The 20,257-nt window shown below is 42.0% G+C and overlaps 1 protein-coding gene across 1 annotated transcript; it reads left to right on the forward strand.

The window, feature by feature from the left end:
• Positions 1-1,387: 1,387 nt before the first annotated feature.
• Positions 1,388-5,691, forward strand: Btg4 (BTG anti-proliferation factor 4). Its single transcript, XM_005347338.2, has 4 exons — positions 1,388-1,560; positions 2,006-2,143; positions 2,717-2,915; positions 5,449-5,691. The coding sequence occupies exons 1-4, from the start codon at positions 1,388-1,390 to the stop codon at positions 5,689-5,691; spliced, it is 753 nt and encodes a 250-aa protein (XP_005347395.1).
• The last annotated feature ends 14,566 nt before the right edge of the window (positions 5,692-20,257 follow it).

Genomic DNA, 20,257 nt, shown 5'->3' on the forward strand with positions numbered 1-20,257 from the left:
GAGCTGCTAAGTTGCAAATGCACAGACTTCGTAGACATTTTGCCATGCTGGAAGAGAAAGATGTGAGAAAACCAGCAGCCTCGGGGAAGAAAGGCATACTTGCAAATTCAGTGTGAGGTAGTGACGTGATGTCGGTGCCCCACAAGGGGAGGCCACCTGATGCTGCATCTGAGGACGGTATCTGGAGCAAGGAAGGTGGCAGTCCCACTCCAGTGCTGGTCAGTTGACACGCCTGGAGCATTGTGAGCAGCTCCTTTGAAAGAGGATGTGAACCTGTCACACAGTGTGACGCTCATCTAGATGCCGGCTTGCCACACTGCACTATCTGAGCAATATGTACTCAGGAACAGCTGCCAACAAGCTGAAAAAATTTAGCCTCTAAAATGGGAAGACATGAGAGGTCAAATAGCTAAAATTTAAAATACCCTCCCCCTATGATGGAGGATTACATCTAATCTGTATAGTTTCAGTGTGGAAGACTAGGTTGCGTAGGTACAAAGAACTGGCTCCTTATAAGGACTGATTGCTATTTGGGTTTTTTTTTTTTTTTTGGATATGAAATCAGCTTCTTAGCTGAGAGTCAGTTCTTTTTCACCGTGGAAGAAACTGGTCACTAATTGTGGGTGTTACACACACACATACACACACACACACACACACACACACATACTTGTGGAGTGGGTATATCTTTAAACACTTTAGAGAATGGTCTACATTTGCTATGGGGGAATCAGATGAGTTCTGGAAAAGCTAAGGGATTGTCCTAATGGAAAACACCTGTGTGGGGCCAGCTACCAATCAGCTTTGACAGCCTGGCATATATGGAGTAGCCCAAACCTCACCAGACAGGTGTGAGCAAGAGTTGGCAGGAAGGAGTCTAGCTGGCTTTCTAACTCTGGCCCACATTTTTTAGGGGACTAAAGGAATTTTTAGAAATTTACTGGCAAGTGTGATGTGTTTTTATTAATCTTAACTTTTAGTGTAAGCCACGTATTTCACCTGAACCCTGAACGCTTGACTCCTCGTAAGTACGCTCTTAAAAAGTGCTCGCTAGTGCAATCTACTGTCCGCATTGGTAACTTTGTACTTATCTTGCATCTTGGTTGCTTAAGTGTTTCAAACTTCGGACAAGGTTGTTTTTCTTTTTGGAAAAGTGTGAGGACTGGAAGGTTGAAGACTAGGTGTGTTTTCTTTCTCCTATGTGTGTGTTGATGTGTTAGTTCACTGAGGGCTCACCCCCACTCCCCCCAAAATCCTAAGTTTTAGGCATATAAATTTTTCAGCCCTCAATCACAAATTGCTGATGAGTTAAACCTAGGCTCCTCTGTGATCCTGCCTTGCTTTTTATTCATTGGTTTCAGGTCTCCACACAGACTGCTTTGGAATCATGAGAGATGAAATTGCAACGGCAGTTTTTTTTGTCACAAGATTGGTGAAAAAACACGAGAAATTGAGTGCACAACAGATAGAAGCCTTTGCACTAAAACTGATGACCATCTTGTTTGAAAAGTACAGAGGTCATTGGCACCCTGACTGTCCTTCTAAGGGACAGGCTTTCAGGTGAGAGCCTGTGTGGCATAGGATAGGGGAAGGAGCAATCAGCCAGCAATAGCATCTGCTAGGAAAACGCAACTTTTTTTTGTCCATCTTCAAGTTAGGGATGTTTTATGAGCTCCCATTAATTTGTTTGAACATAGGTTTAAAATAAAGAGGTGTGATATAGTCGAACACTTCATTAGACGATTTCTCATCTGTTTGCCATAAAATATAGACCATGAACATCTATCTGGTGAGCTAACAATGTGATTTAATGTTACGACACCCATTCTGAGTCAGCATGGCAAAAGTTAATTAAGTTTCATTTCCATTTGTAACCATGGAGGGCGGGGGAGGGTGAGGAGAAGATGTGGGTAAGGCAAGATCTGTACCCATGATGTGTGATTTCCTACTGAAGAACCCGTCAACTCACCTTCCTTGCCCCTTTCTTGCTTTATATTCTCCCCAGGTGCATCAGGATAAACAACAATGAGAATAAAGACCCTATATTAGAAAGGGCTTGTTCTGAGAGTAATGTGAATTTTTTTCACCTGGGACTTCCAAAGGAGATGACCATATGGGTTGATCCCTTTGAGGTGTGCTGTAGGTGAGTAATTTTGTGGTTTGTGTGCTTGGTGACCCCTAGGAAACCTAGGTTGTTTAGCCAGCTCTATGTACCTTTGTGAAAGCTGATGCCCAACGCATTGGCATAGCAACTAGGATGCTATTTGATCACGGTTGGTTTCAGATGCAAACTTTTACTCAACACGCATTTCCATTAGGGATGGTTGAATTGGCAAGCACAAAGGCACTGCTGTCTATTTGCAGTGGGACTTGGGTCATTGCAACCTGTTGCATACTGCGGATTTGTAACTTTTAAGTACTGTAGGAACCACCAGGAAGGCAAGGGGATCAGCTAGCGTGGAGGACAAGTCAGTCCATTAATTGACCCCCAAAAAAGGGTTGTTTTTTTTCTTTCTGATCAATTAAATGGATATGCTCACTAATTGTAACATCCTTGTAGCTTCAGGTTACATTGTAGTTCAGTTTGCTTTTTTAGAAGAGTCAGACTCTTTAAAATAGCTTTTTAAAAGTTAAAGTTAGTATGGTGTCTCCAGACCAAGAGATTATGCTTGTGGGAAGTTGAGTCTCTTAATGAATATTTTCTTTTCCTTCTTAGGTACGGTGAGAAAAAGGATCCCTTTACCATTGCTTCTTTTAAAGGCAGATGGGAGAACTGGGAGCTAGCTCAGCACATCAGCTACGCAGTCAGCAGGGCCACTGCCGATTGCTCATCTGGAACATCTTCTGATGAAGAAAGCTGCAGCAGGCAGCCCCGAGTCATTCCCAAAGTCAACAACCCCAACAGCATCTACCAGGTTGCGTGTGGTACACCATTCTGTTCTAATTCTAGAAAGAACACACTCGCAAGAAACAGACCAGGAAGTAGTGAAATGACAAAGAGAAGTCCTCTTCCCAGTGTCAGTATTTTGGCAGAACCTTTTCTGTCCCCCACCCCCGGAGTGTTGTCGCCACTTAACTGAGTTTTTATGAGGCATGGTCTTTTGTTGTCCTGTTTCTCCACGTACTTCTTGAAAGCACCTGGCTTTCTTTCTACTTATATTCCTTCTGGTTAAATGGTAATGTTTAGTGGGTTTTGTTTTTTGAGACTCCCTAAATAGCACAGGCTGGCCCATAGTTTCTGATCCTTCTGCCTGTCACCTGCTTGAGTGCTGTGATTTAGAGGTGTGTGCCTCCTCACTCTATTTAGTAGGCTTTATTAATCATAATAGCATGTAATTTAGAGAAAGCCCAAACTATTTAAGAAAGACCAGGACACTTTCATTTTGGCACTAGTGCAGTTTGTTTTCAAAACAACAATAACAAAAGAGCTTTTTAAAAAGTCATAGCCAGTTTCAAGGGAGCTTGTCCAAAGAACAAAATACTCAAATAATCAAAACCAGTAGAATCGTAACCCATCAACAGAGATGTACATTTATATAGAAATAAGTTGCATGAAATAATACTAATACTTACCAGGAGCCTCCCACCCCAATACTTCTGACTGTGTTCAGTAGATAATTACAGGCATCTTAAGTTGATTTCATGACCCGTTTGCAAAAAAAAAAACAAAAAAAACCAAAAAAAACAAAAAAAACAAAAAACAAAAAAAAACCCAAAAAACAACAACAACAAAAACAAAACCAAATCTGGCCAGGTGGTGGTGGTGCACGCCTTTAATTCCAGCATTCTGAGTGGAGCAGGGACAAAGATCTGTGAGTTCAAGGCCAGCCTGGTCTACAAGAGCCAGTTCCACGACAGGCTCCAAAGCTATAGAGAAACCCTGTCTTGAAAAGAAAAGGAAAGGGAAGGGAAGGAAAGGAAAGGCAAGAAAGAAAAGAAAAAAATAAGTTTTGAAGAGCTTCTCTATCAATTTTTATGCATGCTTTCACCTTAACCACTTTTGTTAACATTCAGTTGTTTTCCTCTTAAGAGTTACCAGCCAATCTTTTAAATTACTTCCATATTGCTTTATTAAAAAACAAAACCCCCCCAAAACCCTTAAAATTTGGCATCATTATAGAAGTTAGTTCTGTTTTCTTCCTGAAGTTATTTCTTAAGACTTGGTTCTCAGACATGGAATTTCTATGCCATTAAATATGGTAGTCACTTATTCCTGATGTATGGCTTAAGTACATACTAGAAAGCTTTTTTCTTTAAATTTTCACTAGTTCTACTATCTGCTTTACCATTTTTCCTAAAACTGGCCTGTTCTCAAAAGGCAAATAATTTGAAAAATAATTTCTGTAATAGATAGCACTAATAAAATTAAGTATTCAAAACTGTTTCATGAAATTTCAGCTATTCTTTGACGTCCTTATGTGTTATCATATATTATGGGTTAGAAACGTATTAAACTTTTGTTATATTACTAGAAAACATTTTTCCTTTAGTTTTTTAAAACTGCGTGTGTGTGTTCACATGCATCTGTGTCTGTATGTGCGTGTGTCTGTGTCTCTGGGTGTAACAGTTTAAAACTATATAACACTACATTTTTAGGTAGGGTTCAGATCTGTAGGAGGCTAAACTGTTCTATGGTAAGGTCTTTCCAGAATGTGGTCTATTAAACATCTTTGTCAATTATTTGTGATGTTTGTAATGGGTGGGTCTTACCCCAGAGATCATTATTAGGCAGTTTTGGGATGTCAGGAGGGAGTGGGGTAAGGATGAACATTTGAATTGCTTTATGTTTTTATCTTGTGTGTGGTATAGGGATTGAACCTGGCATGGTAGATATCTACTTAGACACGAGTTGTGTTTCCAGGCCTAACTCATTACCTCTTCTTTTCTTTTTGAGACAGGGTCTCATTAATTTCCCCAAGCAGGCCTTAAACGTTTGATTCGGTACCTCAATTTTCCAAGTAACTGGGATTAAAGGCCTTATTAATAACACAGCTTACATATTTAGAGTTTCACTTAAGAGTTCATTTTAGGGGCTGGAAAGCTGGCTTAGCAGTCAAAGGGAACTGGCTGCTCTTTCAGAAGACCCAGGTTCAATGGTCAACATAACCATGAACATGGTAGCTCATAGCCAATTGTAACTCCATAGGGGATTTGACACTCTTCTGGTTTCAACTGCCCTCAGTGGGCACCAGGCACGTACATGGTACAGACACTCATTCAGGCAAAACATTCATACACATAAAAGAAAGAAATTTTTGCTTAAAGATATAAATTGATAATCTCTATAGGATATAAAATTTTGGAAATTTTTTCTGTAGATGACTATTTACTTGTAATCCCTATGCTTTGGAGGGACTTCCCTTCTGAGTTCAGGGCTCGTAGTCTCAAGAGCTGCCTATAAGTCCAGAGACCTTCACACATTGTTTTTCCTGTCTTTTTCCTTCCCAGGTGGAAACCTTCAAACAGTCCTTCCAGCCGTGCTTGTGCCTCCCTCGTAGAAAGCATTTGGCAGATGGTCGTGGGGGTGTCTTGGGGGCTGCTTACCACCCAGTGCCCAAGAACCCTAAATGGTGCCGGCCTGCCGGGCGCCGGGTGGACAGGTACCACTGGGTCAACACACAATTGTTCAGTGGCCAGGCAGCACCGTGCAAGCTTGAAGGAGAGGCCTTGTCTTCCCTAAAGCAAAAATGAGGTCAAAGCCAAGAAATCCCCCACTAGAAGGAAGAACTCTCTCAGGGATGGGAGTGCACACAGATCACCGCTCGACTTTTAGCTATACTTTTAATTCTTATTTAACTTTATATAAATTTTTATGTAACACTAGTGAATATATGTGTGTCTTGTAAAGTGACTGAATGGAGATATTGCCTGTGATAAAATAAAATTAATTATGGGAAGGAAGAGTTGAAATAAACGCACTGTGTTTTTAACAAACCCCTTAGTTCAGTTTGCTGCAAGACAGTTTTAAGTCTCTTGTTTCATCTGTGGTCATTGTTTTAAGAGCAGATTTTCAATTATGGGAGAGTGATCCTGACAGAAAACTCTTCTGGATTCGTCTAATATTTGTGGTAACCAGTCTATTTTATACATCTTGTAAGAAATTATTGGAATTTATTTTTTTTAAGATAAGAGAATTCCCTTGGTATGTCTTTTGAAAAGTTTGATTTACTACTAAAACTTCATAGACATACTCATATGAACTATTTTATAAAAGTGGTACCTGCTTCTTATAAAGAATTCAAACCAAGCCAAGCAACTCACTATCAAAAGAAATAAAAATCCCTGTTACTGAGCCACATGCAACCATTACTAATATTAAATGGTGGCCGTGTTGCAGGTACATTTTGCCTATATACAGACTTAAGAATGGATACAGAGGCTTTCAGGTGGCTCAGTGGGGAGAGACTTGCCACCAGTTCTGTCACCAGAGTTCAGGTCCCAGGACTCAGGTAGTGGAATGGAGGATGGACACCTACAAGTTGTCTTCCGCTCTCCACATGTGTGCCATGGCACCGCAGGCCCTTCCCCAAATATGTGAACATAAAAATACACAGATAAACCATTCAGTAAGAGACTCATGTTAGAGGAGCTACCCATTCAATATTTACATTTGGTTTTATTTGATTTTCATAAAGCAACAAACAACCTTGAAATGGAATTGAAAGTGGCCTGAAATGGTTCAAAGCTCTCCCATGCCAGAATATCTAATTTCTTAAGTTTTATCTGGAATTCAACATTATGTTGGTGCAGTATTTAAAACTTTTTTTATTTTATATTTACCCATTTGTTGCTATACCCACCATCTGAGTTAGGATTATTAAATTTTTGTCATTTATTTACAATATTATTGTGTGTTTGTGTGTGTATGTACATTTTCATGTGTGTGCGCATGTGCCTGTGTGTACACTCGCTTGTGAAGACCAGGGGTCTACTCTGAGTGTCTCTTCAATGTTTTTTCTCATTTTTTGAGACAAGGCCACTTACTTGGAACCTGCTCATTGGAGAGATGGGCTGGTTTGCAAATCCCCTGTCTCCCCCTCCCCGGTGCTGGGATTACAGGCTCATGCAGTGGTGCCTGGCTTTTTAAGGGGGTGCTGGGGATCTGAACTCAAGCCATTAAGTTTGAACAGCAAACACTTTACTAACAGCCTCCTCCATAGCTCTCCTTTATGTCATTGGAGAACGCCTTAAAGACTTCCTATGTATGAGTGTTTGCCTGTGTGTGTATGTGCACTGTATGTGCACTATCAATGTGCCTGGTGCTCATGAAGGCCTATTCTGAGCCTCTGAGACAAGCGACCTCCCTCTTGAGTGTTAGGCTTTGTCCCCTTGCATAAGATCATCCCAGCTGGACCTTTTGATCCCTTTGAGAGTGGCAGAGAGAGGTACAGGCCCTATCTGAGGAATCCAGCACCGCCCTACTACCTGTCCTGCACAGCTCGGCCTTAGGTTTATGTGGCCTTTAGGGGATGTTAGATGTTAGGTTGGGGAAGACTAGGGAAGGGAGGCCTCCAGGTATGTGGGTACAGGGAAGCCTTCATCCCTGCTGGGTAATGCTTTCCAGGTATGGCCTGTTGGGGGCGGGGCGCCCACACGGCTGTAAGTATTTCCTAACCTATGCTCTGGAAGGGGGTGTAGTAAACTCATTGCTCCCTAAAACTTTGGTGGAATCATGCCCCAGTTTGTCCTTGAACTTACCAAGGGAATATGTTGCTTATCTCTCCTCCTGGGAAGGAATTTTAGCAGCAAGTCCATAAGAAGGCATCAGATTCCCTGGAATGGGTGTTACAGATTGTTGTGAGCTGCATTGTGGGTACAGGAACCAAACCAGGGTCCTCTGCAAGAGCACTTAGTGCTCTTAACTGCTGAGCCGTCTCTCCAGTCAGGCCATGCCAATTTTAATGCTGGGATGTAACATATTCTATGCTGAAACAATTATTCATGTAGCTTTTTGTTTATAGTTCTATTTAAAATGGTTAGATGCTTGTTAGGAGTATTTTGTGTGAAATCTGTTTTGTTGGAGATTTTTTAGGAGACTTTTCTCCAAATGGTTCATAGGTATGATGTGAATTCAACTGTGGTTTTTTGCTTTCTTTCTGTCTTCCAAACACAATGAAATGGTATTTCTGGCACTGTATATTGCAGGGAGAAAAACTGAGATCCATTTGATTTCTTGGAACTCCTTGCCACGCACCAAACCATGTACGTTTTACTTTCTTAGGTATCTGTTTTGTCTGCCAATCTAGAAAATTAATTCTCTGTACTAGAATCAAATGTTCCAGTCAGCCATTCTATATCAGTTTTTCTTGGAACATTATATATATATAATCTTTCTGATCTGCACATTTACTTTTCCATAATCATCTTAGTCACATTTCTACTGCTGTAATAAAACAAATCATGACCAAGGCGACTTAAGAAAAAAAAGCATTTATTTGTGCTTAGGGTCCCAGATGGTTTGAGTCCATGATGGCCAGGGAAGACATGGGCAGCAGGACAGCTGAGAGTTCACATCTCAATCAGGAGACAGAGAGAGCCCGGGGAATGGCAGGAGGCTTTGGAAACCTCAAGCCAGGCCCCCTGTAATGCATCTTCTCTGTCTTAGCTCCGGTTTCTATTGTGAAGAGACACCATGACCATGGCAACTCTTATAAAGGAAAACATTTAATTGGGGTTGGCTTACCATTCAGAAGATTAGTCTATTGTCATGGTGGAAAACATGGCCGCACGCAGACTTCGTGGTGCTGGAGACGTAGCTGAGAGTTCTAGTTCTACATCTGGATAGGCAGGCAGCAGGAGACTGTGACACACTGGCCAGGCTCGGCTTGAGCTTCTGAGACCTCCTTAGCGACACACTCCTTAGTGACACACTCCTTAGTGACCTCCTACCAGCACCACTTCCTATGGAAGCCATTTTTATTCAAACCACCACACCCTCAGAAAGGACTGCACCTCTCCATCCTTCCTAAGCAGCCACCAACTGGGCACCAAATCCCCTGGGCCGTTCTCCTTCAGACCAGCCCAGGAGTCTATGTCACCTTTGCACGCCTCATTCTCCATCCATCTCATGGACACCAACCAGCGTTCTAAGGGGTCATTTTGTTCTTTCATCTGCATTGGACGACTTTAATCTTTTTTATTTTTCTTTAAACCCGGTTGCCTTAAGCCTCCCTCTGTCCACTTGATTCTCACTCTGCTCAGTCTGTGTCTTGTTTCTACTCTATTTATTAGTTCTAAAATACTTTGGAATTTAATTTGTGGCTTTCTTTATAGTCTACATTATTGTATTTTTAACCATCTAGTTGTAAATGTTTCAACTATATTGTTTAAAATATAAAACATGAAGTTTTCTTTTGGGTCCTGACTTAGAATGTCTATTACCGTGGATTCTTCTGTATTTTGTGTTAATCTTCTTAGTTGAAGCGTTAATGTAGTTACCACACTGGCTTTTTCCTTGTTCCAGTTTAATGTGGACAGTTCTGTGTAGAATTTTCATTTCTGAAGTATGGGGTGCATGATCCTTTTTTGTCTTCTTATAAAGTCTATTCGTCTTCAGTGTTGGGCTTAGCTATTGTATTTAATCTATTTTTATACAGCCTAAACCATACAGTTGATATTGGAGGAGGAGCTTCTCATCTGGTGCTGTATGAATCTTAGGAGAAAAACACACTCTGTTGTTTGAGTTTTATTAAACACTCTGTATGCTCAAGGCCCTAGCACAGCCAGGACAGAGCTGGGGGACAGTGTATTTGCTTGCTTTCTGTTACTGGTATAAAGGCCATGATCAAAAGGACTTGGGCATAAAAGGATATTTCATCTTACAGCTTCCAGTCCAATATGAAGGGAAGTCAGGACAGGAACTCAAGGCAGAACCTAGAAGCAGGGACTGAAGCAGAGGCCATGAAAGAGAGCTGCTTGTTCCTCAGGCTCACATTCAGCAATCCTTTCTTATACTTCTTTGGACCACCTGCTCATGGGTGGCAGGGCCTACCCATGTCAATCACTAATCAAGAGAATGCCCCACAGACTTGCCTATAGGCTAGTCTGATGGAGGCATTTTCTTAACTGAAGGGCCCTCTTCCCCAGAGACTCTAGTTTTTGTCACATTGGCAGAAAACTAACCAACACATGTCCCATTGGTGCCTTTGGGGTAGGTCTGCCTGAGACATGGTCTTAGCTTTCTATATAAAGGTATTGTTTTCGCCTTCATCCCTTCACCTGCAGCTTCCCCTGGCTTTAATGGGTTTTAGTGAGCTATTTGATGTCATTTCTTCTTCATACACGATCATTTTCTCTGTTGGGTTGGGTTTCATGATTCTTTGCTTTTCTCTTGGGTTGCATGACTTTTATTTATGACGTGTATAGATGTGCATATCCTCTTTGAGATTCACTAGGCTTCTCCAGTTATGTCTCTTGCCAGATTTGCTCACATTTTGGATCTTATTTCTTTGGTTACTTTGTTGTCTTGAGTGCAGAATGTTTGGCGCTGTCCCATAGGTCTCTGGAGCTCGATTCTCTTGTTCCTATCAGATTGTTTATATTGTTCTAGCTGACAACCCATGGGTGGTTCTCTCCATGATCCTCATTTTACGGGCAGAGGGGCACTCTGGTGGCAGTTTACTGCAGCGAAGCAGTTGCCATGTGGACATTTGTTTGTCTTGATGTCTGTCCTGGCCCTGTGGATAGGGAGAGCAGACTTCTGGGGTCTCTCATGATCTTTGCTTAGTGGTGATGCATATGGGTTATTTACTACTTCACTTGCAAACTTGGGATGCATGAGGGCAAAGAAATATTTGTGGACCTCATCATTTCTTTCCTTAAATTTTGAAGCTGCTGTTCATTCTGTTGCCTTAGGTATAGTTTCTTGTGTTTAATATATATACATATATATATGATAACTCCAAATTTTAGTTGCCTATTTTGGGAGGTGTATGAAGAATAAATCTACTCTAATTTCCTGAGAGTGGATGTTCACATACCCACTTTTGAAATGAGAAAGAAAAAGGTGATTCATGTGTGTGTGTTTATAGTGTATATGTGTGGTGCATGCATGTGAGTGTGAGCGCATGCACCTGTGCATGTGCATGTGGAAGACAGGACACTGGGTATGTATCTCCGTCACTCTCCACTTTGTTGCCTTGAGACAGGGTCTCTGAATTGGAGGCTCATTGTTTAGGTTAGGATGGATAGTTGCTGAGTTCCTAGGCTCCACTTGTCTCTGCCTCCCAGTGCCAGGGTTATAGGCAGGCACAGCCATGCTGGGCTCTTTTTGTGGGTGCTGGGGATTTGAACTCAGGTTCTCAGGTTTGCACATAGTAAGAACTGGTGTTCTTACCAGTTAAGCCATCGCTTCTGCATCCAAAGTGATTCCTGATAAGGATTACACCTGGGGAAAGGATCCTTTTTGCTAGGATGTTTTGATGGGAATGGCCATGTGCCCCCCCAGGCTCTTACGTTTTCAGCAGCTGGTCCCCAGCAGGTGCTACTGTTTTAGAGGTGGTGAAACCTTTTAGAAGGTGGGGCTTGATTGTTATGGATAGATCACTGGGGTTGAGGCTTTGAACGTGGTAGCCCAGCCTTGCTTTTGTTCAGCTTTCTGCTTCCTGACTGACTGCCATGATGTCCTCAGCCACCCCTTGAGCCAAACCATTGCTACAGCTGTGCTCTTTCTGTTGTGATGCGCTGAAGTCTCTGAAACCATAAGCAAAGCAAAATCCTTAGGTTGCATTAGTCTGGTATTTTATTGCAGCAATGCTTGCGATCCTTGTCTGCTGCAGTTTTCTTATCTCCTGTCTGGTTGACAGGATGCACATGTGTGTTTACACATAAGCCGGTTCAGGATAACCTGTACCTCAGACTTCCACAAAGGAACTTGCTGTTGACTTGGTTGGGCAGTCACTGCAGATAATGCAGTGGGAAGGAGAATTGATCCTGCCTTGGGTTTGTGGCTTTTCTGATATGAAGCATGTGCTTCCTAAAAGCTTGGGGCTATTAGTATATTAATGGAGATTTGATGGAGAGTCTGAAGAGGTGGCCAGAGAATTAATATGATTGTGTTCTGGTAGGTGCCTTGTTCAGCCAAGAGTAAAGACTATGCAAGAATTTCTGCACTGCTTTTTCTTTGACACGTCTCCTAGGGGCCTTCAACTCTTGGCCTGACTATTCTAAGGAGTCTTGTGTGTCTGGCTTAATTCATCTTTACTTTGCTTGCTGGGAAATGTATTTCATAATTTATTTGAGTAGCTAAATAAAGGTATCGAGTCCACATACCCAATATAAATCAAATCAAACTAAAAGTGCTGGAAGAGTTTTACCTTGTGAAGTTGTTAAATGTTGGTTTGGGAGTGCCCGGTTCAAGCTTGGTTTGGTGGTCAGGCCTGGAATTCCAGTTATGTGGGAGACTGAGGCAGAAGGCTAACATGTTTAAGGCAGCTTAACGAGACCATGATTCAAAATGGCAAATTAAAAGCAAAGAGGCACAGCACTTCCTGCACATGATGTGTAGGGCCCTAGGGCCAATCTCCAGTACTGGGGAAAGGTCTTGTTCATGGAAAAGATGGGAGAACAGTTCATATTTATACATCATTTTATTGGTGTCAGTGCTTTGAAAGCAGCAAGTGATTTTAATCAGAACGGCAACGGATGTGGCCATTTCAAAGCTCACACATTGTTGTAACTTTCCAGCGGCTGGGACAAAACACTGTGACCAAGACAACTTACAGAAGAAAGTTTATTGGAGGCTTACGGTTTCAAAGGGTGCATTCATGGCCATCATGGTGGGGAGCATGGCAGCAGGCAGGCGGGCATGGTGCTGGAGCAATAGCTGAGAGCTCACACATAGAGCCACAAGAATGAGTCAGAAAAGGGCGGCTGGGAATGGGATGGGCTTTTGGAACCTTAAAGTCTGTCCCCAGTGATACACTTCCTTCAACAAGGCCACACCTTCTGTTTTGGTCAGGATTGCTATGTGAGGAAACACCATGACCAAAGCAGCTTGGGGAGGAAAGGGTTTATTTGGTTTATTTCCTTTATTGGGGAGGAAAGGGAAAGCGTATGCTTCCACATCCTTGTTCGTCATTGAAGGAAACCAGAGCAGGAACTGGAGCAGGGTGGGAACCTGGAGGAAGGAGCTCGTGCAGAGGCTTACTTACTTAATTCATGTGACATGCTCAGACTGCTTTCTTATAGAACCCAGGACCACCAGCCAAGGTTGGCACTGCCCACAATGGACTATGTCCTCCCCATCACTCATGAATTAGGAAAATGCCCAATGCAGGACTTACAGAAGCATTTTTCTCAATTGACGCCCCTCTCTTTAGATAACTTTAGCTTGTGTTGACATAAAACTAGTCAGCACACCTTTATACCTTTTCCAAACAAACAGTTCCACCAACTTGGGGCCAAGCATTTAAATATATAAGAATATGGGGCCACTGTCATTCAAACCACACTTCGCTCAATGACTGGGTAACTAACCTAACTATTAACACGGCTAAGCTAAAAGACAAACTGCTAGTAGCAAAGAAGTTAGATTCGGTGCCCCATATCAGGTGGGAGAAACAGAAGACATGCTTCTGAGCAGGTGTTCTTTATGGCCTGATTTCAAAACCTCCGTTAAGCCTTAATTATAAATCTTTTCATGGTGTCTCAGGTGGTTTTGTTTGGATTTTGAAACAGGGTTTGACCACATAGCCCAGACTGGCCTGGAGCTCATGCCCCTCCTACTTCAGCCTAAGCACTGAGATTACAAGTGTGTGCCACCCACCAGGCTGGGCTTCAAGTATTTTCAACTTATTTTCTGTAATTTCCACTAGTACTTTTATTGGTTGAACTCAGAGCTAAACTACAAGCCACATATAGACAACTCTTAATTTTGGCAAAGATTTGCAGGGTGAAATTATTGAATGAGTAATGCCCATTGTGGGGCTGGGGATATAGCTTAGTTGGTAGAATACTTGCCTCATGTGTATACGGTCCTAGGTGATAGATCCTGAGTTCTAATCTCAGAAATGGAAAAACAAAAATAAGCGAATAAGAAGGTGAGCAAAACCAATGAACTTATTGATTACTTACTATCCACTAGTCGCCCAAATAAAGTCTGTGTACAGGGTTTTGTTTTTTGTTTTGGTGAAGGGCTTATACTGGGGATTGAACCTAGGACTCCCTGCTAAACTTGGCTACAGCTCCAGTCCGATTGCATGAAGTTTTAATCTTTTACCAGCCTGCCTTCCTCCCATTACTGAGGATGCTTCTTAACAGTTGCTACATTAAAAAAAAATCACTTTTGCTATTCATCTTGAAGTGCAGTAAAGAGAATTATCTGTATGGGAAAAGGCTTGAACTGCAGCCGCTGGATCTGTAATCTTAGCAGGTTTTAAGTTTGGAGTTTGTATCTCAGAGTTTCCTTGATATCAGTTCATGCACTGGTGGTATCTCTCCTGATCTTTAACTCTCTCCGGGAACTTCGGTTTCAGATGATAGCTTACTGATTGTTTGAGACAATCCCTTCAGAGAATTTTGTCTGTCACATAGTCTACTACCTCTTAAGTACTTTGATCCAAGTCCTCAAATACTGTGACTACCTATCCATCTACTTTATGTTGTGATTCAGTGATATAGATTTTACTATTCCAGGAAGAGGTCAGTCAGTATATTGAGCAAATAATGAAACACCAGCTGTAATTCAGTTACGATGAAAACAACAGCAAGTTCCTTTCTCCCATGCAGATACTAGATTATACATTTGTATGGTTTATGCATGAATAGTACAGATATTTTCAAATAATTTTTTTACATTTTACCAGATGTTGTATTGACTTTTCTTTCCCCATGCTGGCTAAAATGTGATCACCACTTTCCTTTCTAGGTCTAAAAATAAAGCAGAAAAAAAGAGGGTTACATTTTTATTTTATTTTATTTTTTTCAAGGAAAACAAGCTATCTTTTTTTTTTTCATTTTACATACCAATCATCTCAGTTCTCACTCCCTCCCCTCCTCCCGTTCCCTCTACCTACTCCCCACTCCAGCCCCATCCACTCCTCAGAGAGGTAAGGCACATTGCTTTGGGGAAGGTCCAAGGCCCTCCCCAGTATATCCAGGCTGAGCAAGGTATCCATCCAAAGAGAATGGGTTCCCCAAAAGCCAGTACAAAGGGTAGGGATAAATCCTGGTGCCACCGCTAGTGTCCCCACAGTTTGTCCCAGCCATACAACTGTCACCTACATTTAGAGGAAGACGGTTACTTTTATCTTTAAAATGTTCATGAGATTTAGAAAGATAATTTCTAGAAATCAATAAGAAAATAGGCAGCTGAGTGGGAAATGAGCAAGAGAGTTAAAGGCTTCTTTACAGAATAAGATCCTCAAACATTTGCATATACGCACTCAAAAGTGGTTATTACGAAATGAGAATTTAAACTTTCTGCCATGTACCACAGTGAGTTGCATATGGGTAAACACAAGAGACGTACATTCTAGGAGCTGCCGATGAGAGACGCAACGCTCTCCTGCTCTACTGTGGCAGCACATAGTCCATCGCTTTGGAATTCTAGTCAGTATTTACTCAAGCTGAAAAAAAATCTATTCCTTGGGGCCCCGCCCCTACTGGAGGGAATAAAGACCCTTGATGGATGCTGAAGGAGGGTCCCTCTTCTTTGGGGGATCTAGCCACAGGTAAGCTGCTCATGTGCCAGTTGGTAGTCACACACATATGCACACGGGCAGCATTATTGGATGCAGGGTTATTAATAACAAAAACTAAGCATAAAAGGAGGACGTGAAGTTGGGAGGAAGATGGGGCAGAGGTGCTGGAGGAAGGTAGTGGTGGACAGATATATTAATGTATGTTGTATAAATGTATAAAACTTTCAAAGACTAAGATTAGTTTTTTAAAAAAGCTATTCCTGGGGCCAGAATTTCTCCTTGGTATCTAACCAACCTTATTAGTGTTGACTAATTATAGTAAATCCTAACTGGAAAATACACACATCTACATCACTAGTGGGAAAAGTTCACACAATGGAATACAGCAAAGAGAACCCAGTTCTGACTCTTTGCCAGAATACGGATAAATTCCAACGCTGAAGAACAGAAGCAAGACATAACAGAACTCATCCTTTGTGATCGTTCTGTTAGTTTTGTGAACACGTACAATGCATGAAGGTAGAGTGGTGGTTCTTACGCCTGAGTGGCTAGATGACGCAGAGTGCTCTGGGAAAGGTCCACAGTAGGCGATTCTTGTAAATGAGCTCTGAGGCATAATTCTTTTAGTCACAGTAGAAATACTAGTGATTTTCTAACGGGGGGAGGGGCAGCTCTTATTGTACTGACTGGAGAGATGGCTCAGCGGTTAAGATCACTGCCTGTTCTTCCAAAGGTCCTGAGTTTAACTCCCAGCAACTACACAGTGGCTCACAACCATCTGTAATGAGATCTGGTGCCCTCTTGAGGAAGAGACCTGGTCAGTCGTCCTCATCAACTTGGACCTTAAAACCCAATAGGGACAAGTTCAACAGAACCGCCATACATGGGCTTCCATGCTACAGCATTGCCAGGGCATACATTTCAAATTTCAGTTTTCACACCCCAAACTATCTGCTTGTGAGTCATACATGAATACGAGTTGTTTGCGTTTAAAGTTTTGATACATTTTTTGTTTAAAGTTGTGATACATTTTAACAAAAATTATAAAGGCAGCCTTCATCTCAGGCATTCAAGATACTTTTAAATAAAGGAAATAAAGCTAGGACTGAGCCATTATTTCTGCAGTAGCTAGTTTCTGATCCTGGTTTTCCTATGTAGGTCACTATTCTACATGAGAGAAACGAAGACATTGGTGTTCTTTCTTTATTAGTGTTTTCATAGACATTATAACATTAATTTTGGTGATTTAGGAAGGGAAATTGGTTGACTTTTAACGATTTAACATTTTGGATTGGGGATGCATTTCAGTTGTAGAGCACCAGTCTAGCACATGTAAGGTCCTTGTTTGGACCCCAGTACCACTAACAAAACTCATAGCGTTTTAAATATCTGTGATTAAATATATTATTTTACAAATGAGTAGCGGCTGAGTGAGAAGGAAGTGGACACAAGTTCTAGCTCTTTCCCCCTTTATCACTGGGTGAAGAAAAGCAAGCCACCCTCAGTTCCTTTTCTCTACAGTTAACACGTAATCCTCATAAGGGAAGAGGCATAAACTCTATCATCAGCTGGGTTCTTTCTTACTCGAAGATCTGAGATCTGTTGGTACCAAAAAAGTTAAGTAATAATGTACTTTAAACCATAACACTATTAACTCTCAATCTTTTGTTCTGATATCATATCCAGCCATAAACATGGCCCTAAACACAATGTATTTCCAAGTGCATATAGTGAAGTATAATTCCAAGGTTGTTGATCACTCCTTAGATCCATTATCTCCCTTTCTCTCTGTCACCGAGTCCAGCTCTTGGTGCTCTTAAGTTTGCTGCTCTGCAGAAAGGATGCTCTTTAGGAAATGTTCCACATTAATGAAAAGGAGACGATCTTTATTTTTCTTGATATACTGTGGAGTGCACGAAGGACAGAGTTAATGTTCTTGTTCTTATTTTAAGTACTGTTGCATCTACTAATCCAGATGTGAACTTACTAAGACAGTGCATGTAAAATTCTCCCCATAACATATGACACATGACAGGCATATAATAAATGTTCCTATTATGCCCTATATAGTTGGCTCTGGTAGATTGTGTTAGTGTCAGTATGTAGCTTCAGGTTCAACAGAAATATATTAGACAGCAAATATATCTAAAGTCCAATAGATGGGTTATATCAGAAAACAAAACCAAATAGCATCCTTGTTCTCATGTGGCTCATACTGTAGCTGCTCTATCCTTCCTATGCTTACAGCTCCTGTGGGTAGGGTGGCAGGCAGAGCAGAGAGCTGCTTACGCCCCGTTCAGCACACTCCTGTTAAGGTGCCTAGGCCATCAGTGTGAACCACGGTATTGCTTCCCTGCTTATCAGGAACAGGATCCTGAGTTCAGTGTAATGGGAAGGGGTGGAAATGTCCACCTGTAGCTGGCCATGTCTTTGGCCTTAGGTGTTGAGTGCACTGAGGTGGTTCTGGATTGGCTGGGGGGGGGCACCCACCATCTCCTTGTGTTACAATACTGTTCCCTACAGTGCAGGGCACTCAACCAATCAGCTTTGATCAATTGTAACTGTGCTCTGGGTCTTTCCTCTTGAGAAAGCATGTAACTTGTTTTGGATTTTGGGTTTTTAAAGAGATCCTAGACTTTTAAAGTATTGAAAAACATCAGACTGTGAGACCTTTTAAAGCCGTACTGTATTTGATGCTTATGGGCATGAGATTTGGGGGGCAAACAACAAAGGAACTGGTATAAGTTTTACAGCGTTAGATTTATGTGCCCACGTTGACAAGGGGTGGACTCACAAGGGTTAATTTTGGTTATCAATTTGACACACCGAGAAGAGGAAACTGATCTGTGAGATTGGGCCTGTGAGCATGTCTGTGCAGCAGGTCTTTGACCACTAGCTGGTGCAGGAGTCTACTGTGTGTCCTGCCATTCCAGGGCAGGTAGAACTTGGAATCCATTAAAAAGGTAGGTGGGTGTGAGCCCAAAAGCAAACCAGTAAGCAGCGTCTCTCCATGGTGTCTGTTTCGTTTCCAGCCTCCAGGTTCCTTCCCAAGTCCCCACCGTAGTTTCTCTTGACCATGGACTACAACCCTTAAACTAAATAAGCCTTTTCCTTTCCTAAGTTGCTTTGGTAATGACATATATTATAGCAACAGAAACCAAAAGTGTCCAAAGTAGGGCTACTATATATATTTTAGGTTACCTGCCTAAGAGTGCCATGACACTATCTGGTAGCTACGGTTGCCAGCAGCAGCACTGATAGAGTCAGGGAGACTCCCTGCCCTGCAGAGCCAGGGTGGCAGCTACCTGAGATACCCTTGTTCCTCTTACTGTGCTCTTCTCTTTTGTCCCCAGTCTCTCCGTTGCTCCATAGTTCTACTCCCTGTAAAAGGCAACCTGTTTCTTTGGTTCTTTTTTGGAGGAGGAATTGAATGCTCGGGGCCTCTATTTAGCTATCTTGTACCTCCGGGATCTCTTATTTTTAATTCTAGAAAGGATTATGAGATAATATTTTCATAAAGGTCCTTAATAATACCATATTGTGGAGGTCATAATTAAGTTTGCATAGAAAACAGCACATTATGTTTGGATAACTGTGGGATCATTTGGTCACTTGCATTCAGTCTCTGAGTCACAGCGAGGTGACAATAGACTTCTGCTTATTTATTGATAATAGGCAGTGGCAAGTCAAGGAAGTGTTGGAACTCTCTGAATGGGCCTCATACCAAGGCCTTTTCTTTGTGAAGGAGTAGGTTCTTAACTAAGACCACGTGATATACGAGATAAATTTAGTTACCTCTTCTGATGACTCTCTTGTCAAGCAAGGCTCACGCTTCCTCTCAACAAGTTTAGAGAGGAGATCTCTTTCTTTTCCAGAGGTAGGCTGATCTTTCAGCAGTACAGCACTTAGGCTTTGATCAGACTTCCTGTCCCAGGAAACTGCTGACATCTGCAATGTGGTAGAGAATGCCTCCTTGAAGTAGGCTTTCAGCCCCTGGTTAAGGAAGAGAAGGCACAGATTGGCGTGACTTGCTATGAGAGCTTTCAGATAATGGTTGAAAGGAAAATGGGGCTTGAGACCATCCTCACCTGCCCCTGCCCTAACAATGCTGGTGAGATTCATGCATCGGCATTGTTTCCGCAGCTGAGATGCTGTTCTCGGAGCTGGTTTGCAGCTCCAATAGAGCATGCATTCTGCCTTAAGCTATTAAAGGAAGTTTGGCCAGGAACAACAGCCCTTTCCCAGTCAGTGAGGTCACCAATGGGGCTTCAATAGACCCCAAATATTACAAAGCTTACAGCATTTATTGTCCTGGGGAATGATTCTGAGTAGCAGAGAAAGAGAAGTTCTGTATATGTCATAACTACCTCGTAAAACAACTCCAGAAATCTGGGCTTGGAATCCTGGTTGAAGTCCCCAGTAGAGATGTGGGCCAGGCAGTGGATCAACAAGAGAACGAAACTTCCCACAGATGCCAAACACTCTCTCCGAACGAACAAGGTGTTTTCAGTGCTCTGCATGGAAAAGATGTCCGCGCACAGACATGTCAGCCTGCTGAGCATTTTCATATTTCTCAGTTCACTTAGAATCAGACTTCTTGGCCTAATTAAGATTTA

The sequence above is a fragment of the Microtus ochrogaster genome, chromosome 5 (genome assembly GCF_000317375.1).
Source record: "Microtus ochrogaster isolate Prairie Vole_2 chromosome 5, MicOch1.0, whole genome shotgun sequence".
Classification (NCBI taxonomy): Eukaryota; Metazoa; Chordata; class Mammalia; order Rodentia; family Cricetidae; genus Microtus; species Microtus ochrogaster.

What these genes read in the sequence shown, in the direction of transcription:
- Btg4 (XM_005347338.2), top strand. Translation starts at nt 1,388, where the DNA reads ATGAGAGATGAAATTGCAACGGCAGTTTTTTTTGTCACAAGATTGGTG. An exon ending in TCTAAGGGACAGGCTTTCAG is followed by an intron (nt 1,561 to 2,005) that starts GTGAGAGCCTGT and finishes TATTCTCCCCAG; the next exon opens with GTGCATCAGGATAAACAACA. An exon ending in ACCCCAACAGCATCTACCAG is followed by an intron (nt 2,916 to 5,448) that starts GTTGCGTGTGGT and finishes TTTCCTTCCCAG; the next exon opens with GTGGAAACCTTCAAACAGTC.